At 36.7% G+C, this 20,906-nt stretch overlaps 1 protein-coding gene and 1 long non-coding RNA gene across 2 annotated transcripts in view; both read right to left on the bottom strand.

Moving 5' to 3' along the window:
* Positions 1–17: 17 nt before the first annotated feature.
* Positions 18–20,906, bottom strand: part of LOC149709930 (uncharacterized) — a 38,102-nt gene continuing 17,213 nt past the window's right edge. Inside the window, exons 2-3 of the mRNA XM_089858181.1 lie at positions 2,597–2,881; positions 18–2,330 (exon numbers count right to left, since the gene is read on the bottom strand). Coding sequence (XP_089714307.1) covers positions 1,930–2,330; positions 2,597–2,881 — 686 coding nt within the window. The 3' untranslated portion in view covers positions 18–1,929. The remainder of the gene's footprint in view (positions 2,331–2,596; positions 2,882–20,906) is intronic.
* LOC149709931 (uncharacterized) lies at positions 5,421–12,248 on the bottom strand. Its single transcript, XR_016376329.1, has 3 exons — positions 6,595–12,248; positions 6,400–6,505; positions 5,421–5,977 (listed from the first exon to the last, which is right to left on the bottom strand). It is a non-coding gene; the product is annotated as an uncharacterized LOC149709931 (long non-coding RNA).

Consider the following 20,906-nt stretch of genomic DNA (forward strand, 5'->3'; position numbering starts at 1 on the left):
AAAATAAACTTCAAAAATTGTTAATAAATAAAATACATTTTATTGATTCTTGACGAGGTAATCTTATTTATCTTACAATACATTCTTAAATTACTTGGTTTTTGCGTGAAAAATAAATTACAAGACGAAATTTGTTTTTTTTCAAACGCAGTTTTTCGAGCCGCTTTGAAAGTCGTCATTAATGATTTCTGGGGGAGGTTGTTAATAATTACTTTGATTGATATGGTACAAATTTTGATTAATTTTGTATCCAGTTTCCTCAATTATTAAATGGATTCGTTACAATTCTATTTCTCAAAATATATTTCATATTTTGCATTTATTTTCTTTTTTAATTTGTTTGTTTTTCAGTAAATGGGGCGATATTCAAAATATACAAATTTCATACACGACGATTTTTATTTTGTATTTCTTTTCTTCATTTGTTAATTTTACTTAATTACTACTAATTTTATTCAAGGAGCCTAATTACCGGTAATTAAGATCTTACGAAAGCTTTCAAAATACTCTTTTACAACACGATTATTAAAAAAAAATCCTTCTCAAACTAAACCTTTTTCAATATATCAAAAATTGTGACTGAGAAAATAATAAATGTAAAACGTGCTACTGAAATTAAAATATATCTACAATAATAATTAATAATAATAATAATAATAGTAATCACGATTTAATTAAAAACATGGCCGAAATAATTAAAATTAATTATCTTCTAACATAATTAATTGATGACCAATTAAATAATATTCGCAAATTAAGGAACTATTTGGCATTTAAACTTAAAATAAAATAAAATGAGATATAATTTTTTTAAATTATCGTATCATGAATTTATTCATATATTATCATGAATAAATTCGCACGATATAGTGTCATGAATTTATTCATATGTTAACATGAATAAATTCGTACGAAATAGTGTCATGAATTTATTCATATGTTAACATGAATAAATTCGTACGAAATAGTGTCATGAATTTATTCATATGTTAACATGAATAAATTCGCACGAAATAGTGTCATGAATTTATTCATATATTATCATGAATAAATTCGCACGACTTTTACCGGAAGTATGGAGTCCGACGAGATGACCTTTGAACCTAATTTTGATTCAAGGGGGTCTTCAATAATTAATTATAACTTTCTAGGCATTTAGTCTAGAAAATATATAGAAGTTCATGGAATGTACAAGTCATATTTACAACAAGTTGGATCATGGTAATTGGTTTCCAAAATTAAATATAATAACACTTTGATTTGCTTTTGTTTTTTTTCTTTTGAATTTCCAAAAGTTGTTTTTTTTTTGTTTTTCAGTTGTTTAGGATAAAGCTAGTGTACCAAGTCACGCACGTAACTGAGTTTCGCGGGAAGAGGCATTGTTTTTTATTTATTTATTAATTTCTTAATTATACATTGAGGCAACAACACACAAATTTGAGGAGGGGGCGGGGCGCAAATAATGAAATACAATTTAATATTGTCAAATTGTAATTAATTAAATTCTTCCAGATCAATATTCATGAGATAACTGACCTTGTTTTCAGATTCAGAACAATTGATTTACGCCATATTGTTTGATTGATTGACAAGGGGTTGGTCACACTTTGTACCTTTGACCTGATGGGATTACGTGTAACCTTTAACCTCAGTATAGTGCTTTTGAGGTTAACCCGAATTCATTCATGGAATCAGGGTGGTTAGCCCCTCCGTGTTTATTTGACCACTAAACTTAAGTTGGAAAAGTAAAATAGCCGCTTGCTCAGACGTCACGGGCAACAGGACGGGACGGGGTCAATGATGAACCAATATTTAATTAAATTAAAAACCTATACAAACGTTAACTATAATTTATTTCATATACTCTTGGTATTTAAAGTTTATGTTCAAGAGAGGAGGGGGCGTCACGTGGTTTTCTAAACTTCAAAGTCACGTGCCCACCGCCAATTTATTATCGTAAATACCATTGGCTGCCCTGGGTAAGGGCATTTGTAGTTCAGGATCGTCCCTGGCCACTTGATGGTGACCTTTCAGGTAACTGTTGCGCTCCATATGTCCGTAATCGGATTCGTAAAGCCGTCCATGACGTCGCAGGACAAAGACGGCTACTATGCCGATTATGATTAAACTACAAATACCCACGACGAGGACCGCGATATAAACCGGACTTATGACGCGACTACTCGATGTCTCGAGACCACCGTCTTCCGTCAAGGCTGTACTCGAAGAGTTTCCCGAATTAGGCGTTTGATGGTGGCTATCAGCGGCCACGTTTGAGGAACCTTTCGATAGGCTTCCCGTTGAACTTGAGGATGTGGACACAACGTTCCCTGAAGGATAGATTAATGGGTTTCCAAGTTAGAAAGGCGCCAAAGAATGGCTAAATTGGGTAGGACTAATGGTCCAAGTGCTCTAACGTTAAGGGAATCAAAACTTTGCTTCAGGGGGTTATTATGAACTCCTGGGGGGACCAAGGTTTTAGGACTTCGATAGGCCTAGAAAGGTTTTGTCATAACCCTTTAAGTTCATAAGATATGTTCCATAAGTTTGTCACGTTCAAATTAAATGGTCTCTGAAAGAGGTATCGGGTACTCACCAGAGCTGTGTTTCTCCGATGTGGGTCTTGGCGGTATCGTGGGCATGGCGTCCTGATTGCACATATTGGTGTTGCAACAGACCAAGAGTGGCCAACTGGCATTGACCGCTGGTCTGCGGTTTTCGCATAATAGAGGAGTCTTGCTCATGATACAACCTCGAAGTAACGGATCAGAACCGTCCTTCATATCCAAGTACTGCGTGTAACATTTCGCCGTTGTCGTACAGAACTCAGTGTCTTGTTCCTTGCATTGATTCGTCGTGCAAACGCAAGTAATTGTCCGACCTGATAGAATGAAAAAGAAAATAAATTCAAATTAGGTTTAGTAATAATATAAAGATTTATGGCCATATTTTAGAATAATAAGATTCATGTATTCATTTTTGACAACAAAAAAAAAATAAATATTGTATTTGATATGCAAAATAGCGGAATATTTCCTAGTCAAAAATACCTTGAAATATTTTTCAAAGTCAACCGGAATTTGCGATATTATCAATGCTATACCCCATAAGTTTTAAACGCAAACTTTGACCATACAGAAAACTGAACCCATAACCGATTATATTAGCATAAATCGCCATAAAAACAGAGAAAAAATAACCTCCCTGTTTTAAGCGAAAAAAGCCGAAAAACATACATAAACTTTTTAAATTTTTCAAGATCAAACGTTACCGTAATTCATAAGAAAACGCATACATTTTCAATCTATCTTAAAATCCCCACCCGTTACAACCTACACAGTATCACCTCAACCTTAAAAACACTCAACATCGTTTATCTTTTAACCCTGAGAGGTATGGAAAGGCAGAAACCAAACCCGAGGAATCCCTGACTTTAATAGAATCAGCACCTCTCCGTTTTGGAGAGTACTAAATCCTATTGAAAGATACCACGGGGTGCTGACACTCCTTTTCTAACCTTCGACCCATCCGGGAGAGCGATGGGGATCGGAGGAGACCCCATTAGAAAAGGTCGTTACGCCTGGTGCACCAGGGAAATATATAATAATTCGGGTAGCTTTTATTTTTTTTATATAACGAAAGTTACGTTAGGCTTATAGCGAGCTTTGATGAAATTGAAACCCGCCCTTAGGGGGTCGTGTCATGAATTTCTTCAAGATATTTAGCGCCCTTCTTAAAATTGATTAGGATCACCACGAAAGCAGTCAACCACGCCCATAATTTTACCACGTGCCTTCTTGAATTAAATTAAAATTAGACTTAACGTCTTTATTTGGACGAAAATTGATCATGTCAGAGCGGTAGGTCAAAATGCCGCTAAGTCTAACAATAATCAAGTGTTCAATTGACTTGAAATAAAATTAGGCTTAAGAAGTAACGTTTTTATTTGAACGAAAATTGATTTATTAGAGCAGTAGGTCAAAATGCCGCTAAGCCTAATAATAATCAAGTGTTTTCTTGACTTAAATTAAAATTAGACTTAAGAATTAACGTCTTTATTTGACAAAAATTGACATATTAGAGCAGTAGGTCAAAATGCAGTTAAGCCTAACAATAATGAAGTGTCCTCTTGACTTGAAATAAAATTAGGCTTAAGATTTAACATCTTTATTAGGAGGAAAATTTATCTTTTGGAGCAGTAGGTCAAAATGCCGCTAAGCCTAACAATAATTAAGTGTTTTCTTGACTTGAATTGAAACTAGGCTTAAGAATTAACGTCTTTATTTGACAAAAATTGACATATTAGAGCAGTAGGCCAATTTGACGCGCTACGTACTTCAAGTCACAAACTTCTGTAAATATTTCTGCCCCCATCTCTAATTAAATATTCTTATACTATATTATTAAAACTATTTTTCTTTCTCTTATATATATATATATATAAATATGGAAAGAAGCGGCGTTGTTATGTCATCAAGCCTATCATTACGAACCTTTATAACGCAACTAAGTAATTAAAATTTTCATTAAATCGCGATTAAAACAATTATAATAAATTAAAAAATTAGAGACGAGTACTTATTTGAAATAAGATAGAATGCGGGGAGAATAGCGGGTCAAAAACATTAAACTATACAATAATATATTTTATTTCATAGAAACGAAAGGCTTGGAAATATAAATTAAACAAGAAAATTAGCATATTTTTAAAATTATTTCATCCAAAAAGAGAAATAAATTAGCGTTAAATTCAACTCTTAATGGACTTTGCTCCTTTTTTTTAGTAGACGCTTATCTGAGCGAGTGTTGTAATAAGTTATGTGAAGATATAATTATAATTTTATTACATAACATTAAAATATATATACAGGGTGTTTCTGAAAAGTCCATCACAAATTAAGGGGCGTGTTTATGGGACCAAACTGAGCGGAAAGTACCAAAGAACATGGGGTGTACAACATTTTGTTACGGAGATATGGCCTTCCAAACATTCGCCCCTAAAACAAGGAAATATCCAAAAATGAGGAGTAACACTTAAGACCGACTAACCAGCTTGTTTAAAATTACTAGACAATTTCAATAGCCTTTAATCGAACAATTGATTTCTACCTTTACTAATCAGAAGCGTATAAATGAGTAGAAGTATGCCTACGGTGGTAATGTAAAATTAATCCCAAGTGACATGATGTTTCAAGATCTTCCCAGCACCAAGTAAAATGGTTCTGATTGAAGGGACTTTTATTAGCACAGCGTAAACAACGTTATTTTCAGGAATTAGTCCAAATGTCCACGGGCGGCATTACAAAAACGAGGCAGTCTTTCGAATGATACTTGGACATGTTGGAAGATCCCTGGCTTGTTCCTGTTATCTCAAACCGTAAAAAGCTACGCAAATCTTCATCATCACGGACAACACTCTTGTACGTCAGGTATGACCTTGAGAAAACCTAAAAGGACATCTCGAATGTATTTGAAAAACCCATCTCCAATTAAGGGGCGTGTTGTTTGTTTCCAACAGAGTAAACTCGCCCAGAGAACAATTACAATGCAGAGCCACGTTTCGGCGTTAATGGCCCACAAAGGTGGTCCCAAACAAAAGAACAAACTTTAATTTGTTTCGTTCAGTAAGTGTTTCATGTGTGTTTCATAGATAAAACGCCATGATTAATGCACGAAGAAAATGAATTTATTGACAAGTTTTAACATTTAATTGCAACTAGTTACAAAAATTGTTCAAAGTGTTCACCACCCGCGTTAAGGCACACATTAGCACGTCTTACAAATGATTCCCTTACACGTTGAAAAATGCCTGGAGTTTCGCGAATTGTTTGACAGCCGTGAATTATTCGTCGACGTAGCTCTTCAACATCGGGCACTTCAGTCTGATAAACTAAGTCTTTCAGGTGGCCCCAAAGAAAGAAATCACAAGGGTTCAGATCGGGTGATCGAGCAGGCCACTCCACAGGTCCACCTCGACCTAACCACCGCAAAGGGAAGGTCGCGTTAAGATAATTTCGGACCGCGGTGCTGAAATGTGGTGGTGCACCATCGTGCATGAACCACATTCTGTTTACCAAACCTAAGGGTACGTCTTCGAGTAGTTGCGTTAGAATTCACAAAGTACAATTCAGCTTAAACGTGTGGTGTAGTATTGTGGGTGACAATTTAATTGGGCCATATTTCCTAGAGCCCAGGTTAAACGGTGTGGCTTACTTGTAGTTCTTACGGGACGATTTACCAGAACTACTCGAAGACGTACCCTTAGGTTTAATAAACAGAATGTGGTTCATGCACGATGGTGCACCACCACATTTCAGCATCGCGGTCCGAAAACTTGTCAATAACATTTTCTTTGTGCATTAATCATGGCGTTTTATCTATGACACATGAAACACTTACTGAACGAAACAAATTAAAGTTTGTTCTTTTGTTTGGGACCACCTTTGTGGGCCATTAACGCCGAAACGTGGCTCTGCATTGTAATTGTTCTCTGGGCGAGTTTACTCTGTTGGAAACAAACAACACGCCCCTTAATTGGAGATGGGTTTTTCAAATACATTCGAGATGTCCTTTTAGGTTTTCTCAAGGTCATACCTGACGTACAAGAGTGTTGTCCGTGATGATGAAGATTTGCGTAGCTTTTTACGGTTTGAGATAACAGGAACAAGCCAGGGATCTTCCAACATGTCCAAGTATCATTCGAAAGACTGCCTCGTTTTTGTAATGCCGCCCGTGGACATTTGGACTAATTCCTGAAAATAACGTTGTTTACGCTGTGCTAATAAAAGTCCCTTCAATCAGAACCATTTTACTTGGTGCTGGGAAGATCTTGAAACATCATGTCACTTGGGATTAATTTTACATTACCACCGTAGGCATACTTCTACTCATTTATACGCTTCTGATTAGTAAAGGTAGAAATCAATTGTTCGATTAAAGGCTATTGAAATTGTCTAGTAATTTTAAACAAGCTGGTTAGTCGGTCTTAAGTGTTACTCCTCATTTTTGGATATTTCCTTGTTTTAGGGGCGAATGTTTGGAAGGCCATATCTCCGTAACAAAATGTTGTACACCCCATGTTCTTTGGTACTTTCCGCTCAGTTTGGTCCCATAAACACGCCCCTTAATTTGTGATGGACTTTTCAGAAACACCCTGTATAGCGTTCAGTATTGTCAAGTTAAGCTGGTGTATACGTATTGCTAGAGAGACGGTGGTACTAATGCAGCCATGGGGCAGGGCTAACCTTGGATAATTTGATACAAATTTCATTAACTAACAGATAGTTTTAACTAAAAGGGGCTACGGAAAATCCTTCAACCTTCTCTCATCTTAACCACCATCTCCGTAGAAATTCTAATATCCCGAAATAAATTAAGCTTAACTACTTATCATTTACAGCCAAAAGGAAAAGTTTTTCAAAGAAAGCTGACGAAAAAGAGATTCAAGGTTATAAGTTACGAGACAATCAGTTATCTAAGAACGGCGAATGTAATTAGCATTTAACTTTGCCATTAAATAATATAATTTCATTTTCCCCTCTAGCACTAAAGTTTCAAGAAGTTTCAAAAATAATTCTTTTTTTTTTTTGTATTTCCAATCCATTTTATTATCTCGTATGATTGAAAACAAAAGAAAAGGCCTCGATCATTTACCATTCATTCTCAAATAATTTTCTTGTCCCGTGAAATTAATCATATCGGCGCCTATTAGAAGATCACGTGCTTTACGAAGTTGAATGGATAACGTTTATAGACAATTCAATTAAATACTTAAAGAGAAACCCACATCAAGAAGTTATATCTAGTTTATTAGGGAGTTGGTATAAGATGCCCAAGTATTCGCGCGCCATAGTCCCAGTCCCCCTTTCAAAATACAAGGGGGGACGTAAAAGGAGGCCGGGCTATTTCGCCTCTCCTCAGTCGGAAAATATGACTGTAATTTTCGTCATTCGCGTCGCCGCGCTGACGTGAGTTTTCATTTCAAGAACCAATGAGATGCTGATTGTAATTTAGAGGCGGCGGGGATTAACTCCGGACCTACTGTACGTTTGGACTGGAGATAAAGCTGGCTGGAAATGTGGCGAATTTATACATTCTCCCTAATAAACTAGATATCGCTTCTTGCCAACATATAAGGGTTAATTCACTGGCGCCTAGAGGCAACGCCGAGTTCACTACAAGTGGGAGGGTAGACTACTCGCGCTCCCTCTAGCGGCGCTTCTTGGCTCGATGGAAATAACCCAAGAAGAATTAATGGAATGGTCTATTGGAGGTGTGTGAGAATATTGTGGAAACAAAACGCGTAAGAAAAAAATATATTTTTCCGTACATGCACGCGAGATTAAAATGAGAAAATAATCATAGTTTTGGAACAGAGGATTTGATATTTTTTCCGATCGCTTATGATAGAGTATTAGTCGGTAATTTTGGTCACGCATGTTATACTGTATATTTCGCGAGCCGTTTCATTAGAGCTAATGGAGAGAAAGGCAGGGACTATTTTTTTTTAATATTAATAATTATTTTTTAGTAAAATATATTTCAATTTGAAGCCGACTTACAGGGTGAAGTCTTATAATGGTTATTTCCATAGCCCCTGTAAAAATGTATAACCCGCAAAGCACCGGTGTTTAAGGGGGCAATAATTTTGCTTAGTGAAGATTTTTGTGATCTGATAATGTTGACTAAGTTGTTTATTCTTTATTCACAGTTACAATTTGCTGCGAGGGAAAGGCAGGTACTATTTGATTTTTTGGGGTTTCTATTAAAAAAAAACCATTTTAATATTAAATATCTTGGAAATTAATTATTTATTTATTAGTAAAATAATAAAAATTAAAATGTGAAAATATTTTATATATGACGTATTTTTAAATTATTTAAAAATAAATTCAGTATATTCTTCTTAGTCTTCTAGCAGCTTGGTAAGCTCTAAATCGACCCTAATCCCTGGATATTAAAAACAATTTGTTTTCCAATAAGAAATTTAAGTTACTTAAAGAGTATATGGTCTTAAAAACTTATCTTTTAACGGACCATTAAACTTTCTAAACTGTCTTACGATTACGAAGTGATTACGTGAGGAAAGACGTACGCGACTTTTGTCTTTTCTTCTTTTAAAATCCCCCGTGGCTCCGTAGACCATCTGTTATTATCTGTTATCCAAGTATTTTTACCTCATCTCGTTACAAATAAATCGATAATAAAAAAGAATTGGCGCCAAGTTCCTCCTAAATAAAAATTAAATATCTGACAGGAGTTTTTATTTTTTTAACAAATTCTGGTCTTAATTTATTTAATGAGCGGAAAATTCTGTTATAGTCGATTTAACTTTAAAACGTTAAATCGAATTGACGTCTTTTATACATTTTTTTGATAAGGATAAATACGGATAAAACCAAAAGAAAAAAAATCGACAGAAAACGTAAACCAAAATTTCTTATCGGTTTAACGAAACTTCTGGATCCTACAAGGATGGTTTAGCTATTTCACGAGGGAAAATACAGATACTGGAATTAAAGTACCACGTGGTATACGTCACGTGTTGTGGTCGCTAATTGGTTAAGAATTCCTTATGGTTGTTTATAAATTAAGTAATAAGTGCGTGAACATTTGAATCTTAGAAATTTTATATAAAACGAAGGAATTGTTTAAATTTCACTAGCCCGTTTAGCGCATGCGCACCATCTAGCTAATCCACACTGTTCTGTCAGGGATAGATTTAATTTTAGAAGTAGGAATGGAGAACGGTTGGTGTTAACTTCTGTCCGACTCATAGCCCAGTATAAAGCCTCTCCCTCCAACGCGTAACGAAAAGTTTAAATTATCATATTGGCTCACTTAAACTACGTTTTGATGACGTTGTTAACGGGGACGGCGAAAACTACGTAATTCCTTTTTACTTCTGTCGCTATGACCCGCCTCTTCTTTCATACCCCTCCATCCGGGGAAGGGGGTCCGGGACTTTGACGCACGCCCAGATTACTCTGTTCTCCATTCCTACTTCTCAAATTAAATCTATCCCTGGTTCTGTATACATATATAACTTGAAATATAACTTCTGGCTAATTAAAAGATTGCATTAAAAGAAAATGAAATAGAAAAAAACCTAAGGTTTTCTTTTTTTATTATTATTTTATTTAAGCTAGATAATTTTCATAGTCTATAATCTAGCACCGTTAGGCCAGACGTAAAAAAAAGAAGGAACGTATAAACAGCATCATGATCTACTCATTTTGCTAATGACCGAAAGACAGTCTACGAACCCTCTTAGGACGAAGTGCAAGCTGAGAGAAATATCTATCCCAAGAAAAAAAGGAGGAGTAAATAGTTTTTTTTCTTTCACTGAAAGAAAATGGTCGCCTCACGAAGTCGCATCCTAACGTTAAGCCTAATTAGGTACGTAAGGGGAATTCAGGTAATATCCATTTTCAATAGTTGAAAGCTAAGCTAAGCTAGCTCCGTCCCCCCCCCCTCCCAAACTGGCAACGTATTTTTAACCATTAAGATATCTTTTCATGGTGAAATAACTATCACTCTCTCACTCTTGGGAATCACGTTTTGTGTTGCTTGAATCTCTCGAAACGGATGTCGCGATCCCATTTCGTTGTTATATTTACCGTGGAAATTAGGCAAGTTTTATTTCAAAATAAAAAAAATATTTGCGCCATCATTTCATTTCATATCCTTTTCTCCAAACAAATTAAGCATAAGCCTTAATTGTGGTGCAATTTTATTAATGTTTTTTATGCACGGGGGTGTGATGTGGGATCTGCATATTTCACCAGCCTTGTTTAAATTGTATGCAATATAGTTTTACAAGTGTTGGGTTTTAGGAGTTCCCTGTATCTCTTATAGAACTAGAGCTAAAAGAAGTCTTGTAATTTGTAAATAAGCTCATGTTAATCCTATGGAGAGGACGTCTATAAACCTTTCGATTGATAACTCGGACCAAGTTTTACAATTTTATGATATTTTTACATATAAATGTCAAAAGTGACGTCACACTGAGCTCCACCTAAAATACGTGACATTCCCACGATATTTATATTTGAAAATACACTAAACGCTTTTTAGATAAAGTTTTTATACCGAATGAAGGAAACGATTGTTGAGAAAGCAAAAAAAAAAAAAAAATGGCAACATCCCTCTAGCTCACACCCTTTGTTGTCTGTCGTTGGAAATTATTACCTTTAAATTACATTCTACGAAAAAAAGGTTTTGCATGAAGTGGCGACAGTCAGGCACCCGCGTTAAATTTTGTGAAGGTTTCGTATAACTCCACGCAGCCTCCTCCTGCTGTCGCCACACAACACAGTTGCTTATAAAACATAAAAAAAATATATTATAATTTCATCCGCCTTTTTTCCTATGCCGAGCGCTGTCAAAGTTTAGTTTATATACTGATCATGAAAACGCCCCAAACCCTCATCATGACGGCGGTTTTTGGGGTAACAACAGTCTATATATATTCTAGCGTCCGGCCGCCTGAAATACAGAGGGACAAACTGGCGGATATTTTGGCCCCCCTATAGGTAGGTGGGCGCCATGTTTACCGTTCTTTTGTCTCTTGATCGTGCCAAATAATGAATGAATATAATTTTAATATCCGGTAGGTACGGGTAAATTTAGGGAGACAAATTGATGCATTGGATTGATTGGATCATTGGACACCTTATCCAGATGGTTCCGTTTAAAAAGGATATGTATAAGTTGATATCTTATAAACTTATGATATATATAACATTACAATTTTAAAACTCCCTGACTTTTTCTAGATTGTACAACATATCGAGGTACTATTTCTGATTTCAGCCCAGTTTCAAGTTTCATTCCAACATCAGTTGGCCTAAAGTTTTTGGATTATTTCTGCAATTTTATTTGGCAACTTTTGGCGTATAGTTTCCCTCTCTCTCTCTTGGGCCATCATTATCAAAATAACGAGCGTAGCTGGGCCAACTGGTCTCCCCCTTAATGACCGGGTCACGAGAAGAGAGAAAAAGGAAAATTTTCTCCTCCATCGAGGTGAAAAAGTGGAGTATATAGCAGCAGAAATGTTGTTCGTTTCGAATTTAGTAATGTTACTAACGTATAGTAGGTATAGCCTCGAACTGAACGAACTCTTGATCGTCTGGTTCTTGGTTGGTGTGCCGCCGTGTAATTCGGGCCCTACCCGCTCATTTTCTATCTCTCTCTCCCTCTATCTCAATGACTGCCAAATACCAATGGCATTTGTGATTCCCTACATAGTTTTTAATTTTACACGGAATTTTAATTCCGTTAAAATTTAAGAAACGGCACCAAAACCCCTGTCCCTGTCCCTGTCCCTGTCCCTGTGCCGGACGCGTCCGCGAAACGAACGCTTACGATAAGAGAGGGAAACCGGTCGCGTCCGCGAAACGTACGCTTACGATGAGAGAGAGATCGCTAGCGTACGCGGTGGCGATACGAAGCTCCGCGTAGAGAGAGAACTGCCTGCCTGGTATATTAGTGAGAGGGGGAAGAGGGAGAGGGGGCATCCCGCTCGGAGAGAGAGGAAAGAAAGGTAGTTTAAATCTCGCGGGCTTTTTTGAGTGAAGGGAAACAAAATCTCGCGGGCTTTTTTGAGTGAAGGGAAACAAGATGATAATTTTCGTGCACTACTGCACTTTGTGCGCGTGATACATCAGAGATTATGCTGGATGGTTAGGTTAGGTTTCGTAAAATAGAGGGGACGCTTTACGGTCATAGTGATTTCTGGTTTAGGGGATCCAGGATTTTGTTTAAATACATTATTTGATTCGTATGGTTTTTAAAAATTATACTTTAGTGGGGTGTACAATTTAGTTTCATTAATATTATTTGAAATGTGACGTTATTAGAAATTAAAGGGATACACGATTGTGTTTCAGAAATGTTTTTAGTTGTACGATTTATTGGAAATCAACTATACGGGGGGTCACGTGAGCCGTGTAAAATTATTATTAAGGCCCAGCCCTTGGGCCATCTTGTTTGCTAGTATCTAGAAAAAAAATATCCCCCCTTGGAAAACCTGCAAAGAAAACTTCGAGGGTGTATCTCCATTTGAAGATATGGGATTGTTTTGTGGGGTACATGAAGTTTTGAAGATCTGAAGCCCCCACACCACACACTCCCAATGACAATTTGCGTTTCTTTTAAACCCCCTAAGCCAAATATTTTTGGCCTATTTTGACTCCGAATTTGAAAGTATAGCAGTAATTTTCATTGACTAGTTATAGCAGAAGAAGGACAACACTCTGTATCCTCTTAATACTTTATAGGGGGTGGGGGTCTTATAAATTATTCAACTTAACCTCTCTATTGGCTAAAAGGTTACGAATGACCAGTCGATCACGCCATAGTTTATTAATGGAGTGTTTTACAGAAACATTGAAGTTCCGGACGTAGAAAATGCATGCCAATGTAACTTGGAAAAATTTGATTAATCTCTCTAGCTGTAACATGTAAGAGTGAAGAAGAAGTTACGTTACCGGATTTTCCCACAAGTATTAAAAAGTAAAAAAGAAATATTTAACCAGTTAAACTGTCAAATTTGAAGTATACAGTCCACCCACGTGTTTTTTCTTTTAAAGTTATTAAAAAAATTAAAATTTATATTCTATCAAGCAAATAGTATATCGAAATACATGTTTTTCCGGGTGGTCTCAAAGTCAGTTTAAATTTCCATCGATTACCTATAAAACATTTTATAATTGGAGGTAAATAGCCGTCATTCTGTCTCCTAAGATTGACGTCAAAAATCAAAATCATCAAAAAACAGAATCCCGGATTAAATTTCACGTCAAGACCAGCTAGTCCATGCAGGAAGTCTTAAGTTATTTGATAATATAAAAATAAAGATAAAGATACGCGCAGAGATTGTTTAAACGTGTCCACAAGTTGGAAAGGAAAGCAAGCAAGGTTCGGAATATGAATCAAAATATAACCTACCCCAATAAAATTTCTAATTTAAATTTAGAACGTGCTCTCTGTCTACCTCTCTCGTGCAAACTTGCGTGACATAAAAATAAGGCGCGCGACAAAAAAATAAATAAAATAAAAATAATATAATCCAAGGACCTTTCGGTTTTGGTAAGTAATTTCATGGTGATGTGTCAAACCCAAACGTAAATTTTGGAACACGTACAATTCGGTCAATAGGATCCCATAAATACGCGCCGTGCAATCTTTAGATATGTATGGACGTGACCAGAATATGACTTTTAAAAAGAGATGGTGAAACATATTTATGTTATTCTTCACTGCTATAATCAAAGACCCTGGAGAAAGAGTGGAAATTATGATGGGCTATCTGCGGTACTTCAACGTCCCTACCCTTCGGAATAGGCGATTGTTAAGTGCTGCCGCGTAGCGCCATTATATTTGTATAAAAACTAGCTTCTATTTTAAAAACAGAGAGGGCATCCTTTACGACCCCCTACCTAAACGCTGAGGATGCCGGGAGGACTTGGTAACGTAGGTGGGGTACAGAGGCAACGTTATAGGTATGAGGGTTTGGAACATGGTCTATAGAGGAGCTGTCAGATGAGATAGTAGTACGTCACACCCTCCCAAGTCTTACCGCTGTTCTGCTAGCCATATTGGTAGGGTGGTCTCAGCTTCATTCCTGCTTTAAACCCACCAATATGGCAGCGTAAATTATGTCACGAGACTCACTTAGCTCCTCCTCCAACTGAAAGCTCTCTATAACAGAGCGGAATTCGTTCGTCTCGTTTCATCCTCTCTTTATGGAAGTATATAAATCAGGGATTTCGACTCTGAAAGAATGGGGGAGTCGAGCAAGCGAGAGAGAGATCATTTGGTAGATTTCGACAGAAGCCCAGATTTTTCAGGGTATTTTTTCGGGGGAGGGTAGTTAGGCCTAAATGAGTCCGTGTCACGACAGGATATAAATATAAAAGAATGGCAGCAGCCTACTCCGAAGAAGAACAGGAGGGAGAATGTCGCCGATATTTTTTTGAGGACCCTTAAGAAAAAACCCGAACCCCCCAATTTGAACGACCGATGAAAAGGTATTAAAAAGACTTAAGAGGCACCATTTTGGGGGTAAAAGACTTGCCTCTTTTGACGTTTGTACAATTTAATTGGCGAGGATGAGAAAGAGACGAAAATAATACGACGATAAATAAAATTGTCCTTCATCAGTTGTCAAAAATATATTTCCGAATTATATGAACTTCCCAAAGGTATTATTTTAATGCTGAGAGGGGTGAAAGGTCATTCAGCTTCTGTAAGGGTTTTCAACCCGCTGTATACTTCTGTTCTGGGGTAAAAATAACGCTCATGTTTTTCCGTAAAACACCTGTGATCTGTAGAAGTATTTCACCCAAAATAGAAGTTTTCACGTTACATTCAGATAATGTTTTCAGTTCATTAAAAACTAAAGATTATTATATTCCAAATTTAACTTAATTTTACGGAGCTGTAGTCATTAAGAAATGATAAACTCAATTAAGTCAATATTAGACCTTAATAAACACGATTAAATCACAATTAGACCCTAATAAACATGATTAAATCACCATAATAAACTCAAATTAAATCCTGATTAGAAACATTAAATTACCAACAAAATTAACCTGATATAAATCCGACTAAATAAACGGCATCCAAAAATTAAGGTGTACTGACAAATTAACCAAGGGGGCGGTACACCATATACGCTTTACTTCAAACAAATTTGATTGATGGCTCAATATTTATTTATTCATTTGATTAATAAATATTAATTTAAATTAATTCATTGATAATAATAATCATGATAGAAACATTAATATAAAATCTAAGCCAATAACCTTAGGACTTAAAATAAAAAATATTAAAAATATTAAATATTAAAAAATTCATTCGATTAGATTGGATCATCAATTCATCCATCATATCAAAATTCAAACGGACACAAAGGCGATCTATACGTCACACGACCAGGTATGCTAATATAACCCCCCCCCCCAAATACGTAACAGAAAAAATGCGGTAGCAAGGTCAAATATTACATTTTCATAATTTTAATGGCATTTAGCCTAAAGGGATTCGGCATGGTTTCGTGCCTAACTTAGGCCTTGGCGGCGTTGAATTAACATTAAAAGATACGGCAGAGATGTCTTTTTATATACATACGCCTATTCCACTCAGAAATTCAAGAGAGGTCTTGCTTGAAGAAGAGCTCAATACAGGTAGCTATAGAAATCGAAGGAAAAAGCGTCACGAATGACGACTATTACAACGCCATTATCCACCCCTGGGGTGAATTTACCATCTTTTATATACATATACAGGGTGTTTGTGAAATGTCCATCAATAATGAAAGGGCGTATTTATTGGGCCACTTTGAGTCGAAAATGTTCTATGACATTTTTCCGTCCGAGCCACTGTTTTCAAGTTATGATTGGAGTAATTTACGGATGACCCCTTAAATTTAATTAAGAAATTGAAAGACAGCGCTAATTTAATGAAGGGGTCATCCCTAAAATATTCAAATCATAACTCGAAAACAGTGGCTCGGACGGCAAAATGTCATAGAACATTTTCGACTCAAAATGGCCCAATAAATACGCCCTTTCATTATTGATGGACTTTTCACAAACACCCTGTATATAGTGTTATATAATGCAATGAATTTATTCATATCAATTATGAATAAATTGACCACCTTTGATACATGTTTATGATGGAACGTGTATGATGGAGGTAGCTTATCTTATACTTGACATTTTCATACGTATTCATGCTTGAAATGAATTATTCATGATGGATAACAGGGCATGGCATATCTTTTTGAAACAAGATGGCCCAAGGGCTGGGCCTTAATAGTAATTTTACACGGCTCACGTGACCCCCCGTATAGTTGATCTCCAATAAATCGTACAACTAAAAACATTTCTGAAACGCAATCGTGTATCCCCTTAATTTCTAATAACGTCACATTTCAAATAATATTAATGAAACTAAATTGTGCACCCCACTAAAGTATAATTTTTCAAAACCATACGAATCAAATAATGTATCTAAAACCAAATCCTGGATCCCCTAAACCAGAAATCACTATGACCGTAAACCGTCCCCTCTATTTTACGAAACCTAACCTAACCTAACCTAACCATTCAGCATAATCTCTGATGTATCACGCGCATGGTGCCGTTTCTTAAATTTTAACGGAATAAAATTCCGTGTAAAATTAAAAAAGTGCAGTAGTGCACGAAAATTATCATCTTGTTTCCCTTCACTCAAAAAAGCCCGCGAGATTTAAACTACCTTTCTTTCCTCTCTCTCCGAGCGGGATGCCCCCTCTCCCTCTTCCCCCTCTCACTAATATACCAGGCAGGCAGTTCTCTCTCTACGCGGAGCTTCGTATCGCCACCGCGTACGCTAGCGATCTCTCTCTCTCATCGTAAGCGTACGTTTCGCGGACGCGACCGGTTTCCCTCTCTCTCTCATCGTAAGCGTTCGTTTCGCGGACGCGTCCGGGACAGGGACAGGGACAGGGACAGGGACAGGGGTTTTGGTGCCGTTTCTTAAATTTTACCGTAATTAAAATTACGTGTAAAATTAAAAAGGTCCTATTGATATTTTACAAGTATTCCTTTGAATTTTGATATGGCTTTAAATATTCAAGGAAGGTGTATAGGTTCCGCCGTTTATACTAAACAAGTTTAAATGTATAGAAATTTAATTTTTAAACAAAACCATATACAGGGTGTTTCTGATAAAAGTCTGGCATAAAGTAAGGGGATGTTCTTTGGGAAATCATTTTTGACTCGAAAATGTAATTTTGCCACAGGAGCCACAGTTTCAAATCGAGTTATGATTTGATGGGTCTTTTAGGGATGACCCCTTAATTAAATTAGAAATCAATGTCTTAATCAGTTTCTTAATAAAATTTAAGGGGCCATCCGTAAAATACTATGTACAATCTTAACTCGAAAACAGTGTCCCTTGTGGTAAACAAAATGGAGATAGAAGTATAGAACATTTTCGACTCAAAATTGATTTCCCAAAGAAGTTGAAAGAACTTCAACATCCCCCTTAATTTATGAAAAAAGCCAGACTTATCAGAAACACCCCGTATAATTAAATCTATTTCACATAATTAATTTAAAACCAGTTTAATTTATTCTTATACTTCTGTTATAATTAAACCCCACTTATTTCGATTTAGTCTGAGCAAAAAAAATATTTTTAAATTAAATACCTAAAAATCCCAGACAAAACGGTGAACAAAAATTCGAGAGTTATTATAATATATCTCTCCCCAGACGGTAATTCCGTGCGTAAATGGGTTTAGCGGGGATCAAATTAAGATTTTTAGTATCTGATAAAGGAGCTATGCTATACTTCCAAATAATCGTGGTTTTTCGGGGGCTGCTATTTAATCATTTAAACGTGTTCTACGATTACAAGTATGCTTTGCATTTTCTCCTAAAAATAAAACCCGCTAAATATTCTAAATCCCCCAACCAACACAGACACAGACACGAAATGCTAGAAAAACATTCAATATGAATTGGGATAATTATATCATAATCACGGAGTAAATTATCCTCCAAGAAAGAGAAAGAGGAGAGAGAGAGAAAGATGGGGGAATAATTTAAATGGTAAAAAAAAATAATATAATGACCAGCATGCAGAGTCTTAGCAGATAACGTAGCTATAACGTGAAAACAGCCTGAGATATAGAGAGACCTAGCCGAGCTCTCTTAGGTTTTACCTTTGTCCCTGCTGCAATGCTACCATTAAAACACATTACATTTCTTTCAGTTCAACGCATTCTAGCTATTATGGCGTCTTGTTCGCACTCAGTTTTAAAATTTATGTATTTTATAAACTATTTTATTAGAGTTTTTGTTTATTGGTGATTTAGACCGCTTTTTTAAAAGGCAGTACTGGGTTGTTCACTAGGCACTGTAGGCACGTGAATAGGGGCCGCAGATCCCCCCCCCCGATGGTCAGCTGTAATATCGCAGTGGGTCCCCGAGGGTGTTGTGTTGAGGGCACTGTTTAAAGGTCAGACTAAAAGGTATAAGGCGCCCTTACTAGGGTTAATACGGTAAATTTAAGCCTTTATTAGTCTTCGATCTTAAGAAAGGGTCATTTAGGTCTATTTTTAGCCCAAATTTTAATAGTAGTATTTTCTTTCTTTTCTTGGACCTATTTTTATCGAATCTAATTTTAAGATAAGGTAAAATAAGCTTATTTATTGTGTCTAAATCTTTAAAAAAAATGACTTTGATCTAAAACCCAAAACAAACCCTTCTACCCATTTTACATAGGTCTTCGACATAACAAACCGTTGTTAAAAACCCTTACAACCCAATTTAAAAATCAAACCCACATAACAACATCATTCCTAGCTGCGCAGTGTGAACGGAACCGGCCTCTTAAAATCGTAATTGGGGATAATTTTCTGGCCGGGTCGGTCCTCCTCGAATGGGGATGACTTTTTTCCTTCTTCTTCTTCGACTTTCACGTTTCCAAAGACGATATAGAAGACTTGAGCAGAAGTTAATCGCTTGGCCCCGAGCGCTTTCTTTTAAACATTCCCTCAACCCTGAGCTCCTCCACCGTTATTGCAACGGAACGGGGCCAAAGAAAACCCGAGAAAACCTTAAGAAAACCCAAGAAGACAGTGGCAACTGAACTAGGAACATAAGCCTTGGCTAAGCTTAGCTAGACTACGATCCGACCGTCGTTCCTCCATCCTCCTCGACCGTTTCTGGTTCGGGTTCAACGCGTGGAATCCGTAGAATAAATGGAAAATGGATGGAGGGGGAGGAAGGGGGGTTATGGTTCAGATAGTTGAGGATACCCTCCTCACCACCATCTTTAGTTTACTTGAGTTCCGTGTCATTTCGGCGGCCCGCAGAAAGATGAGGGGATAACGAAAAAAAACCTGACCTTTTTTTTTCAAAGGCTGAGTTTTTCTACACACCCCCGGCAATAGACTTTATCGAGTACTGCGTAAGTAATAAAGTTACCAATAAGTATGAATATGAATGTTCAAAATTTTTTAAACGGTAGTTTGACCCATGTTACCATGTAGTATCTGTTCCTGTCAGCTAACGAAATTATACAGGGTGTTTCTGACGAAATGAATAACCTTTGCACTTGCAAATACTTGATTAGTTCCTAATTTCTCCCTCGGATATCCCTGACCATATCAGGACTGATTTGACCCCTGACCTTTAGCCTGATTTATCCCTCACTTTTCCTCCATCCATTTTGCAAATCCCCGACTTCTCCTGCAGGTTCATCATGGTACAAATCAAAGTGGCATACTTTTGGCGTACTTATATTGCTTAAAGGCCGACTTCCATCGAAAAGGGTTCTTACGAACTGAAAACCGTGCATCGAGAGTAACAATGGAGCGACCGTGCCGATTTTCGAATCCCCGCTGTGAGGGGTTCTTACGAACTGAAAACCTTGATACGGGGGTTCTTACGAACTGAAGATAAACAATAGATATTTTCCTTCAGAGGGTCGTAAAAATCGGGAATAAAATATTTAAGAGACTTTCTATTGTTTATCTTCAGTTCGTAAGAACCCGCATAGCAAGGTTTTCAGTTCGTAAGAACCCCTCCAAATTTTGCCCCAGTAGGGACTCGAAAATTGGCACGGTCGCTCTATTGTTAAGAATCGATGCACGGTCTTCAGTTCGTAAGAACCCTTTTCGGTGGAAGTCGGCCTTTAAGCTACTGTATGCATAAAATACCCCCTAGCGGCGCCACGGTAAACGTAAACGATACTCGCGATTGGGGATTAACGTCGTTAAATCGCTCTTAAATTTAATCCTCTTTAAGATTATTTGCGTATAAAATTCCGTGAAATTGCCAATGGATAGACCTTTCCAACCGAAAAATTACTTCAGACTTTACGGTTTCACGAGATTG

Source organism: Phalangium opilio, unplaced genomic scaffold (assembly GCF_054372755.1).
Source record: "Phalangium opilio isolate 3A_F unplaced genomic scaffold, DU_Popi_V2 ptg000011l_1, whole genome shotgun sequence".
Taxonomy (NCBI): Eukaryota; Metazoa; Arthropoda; class Arachnida; order Opiliones; family Phalangiidae; genus Phalangium; species Phalangium opilio.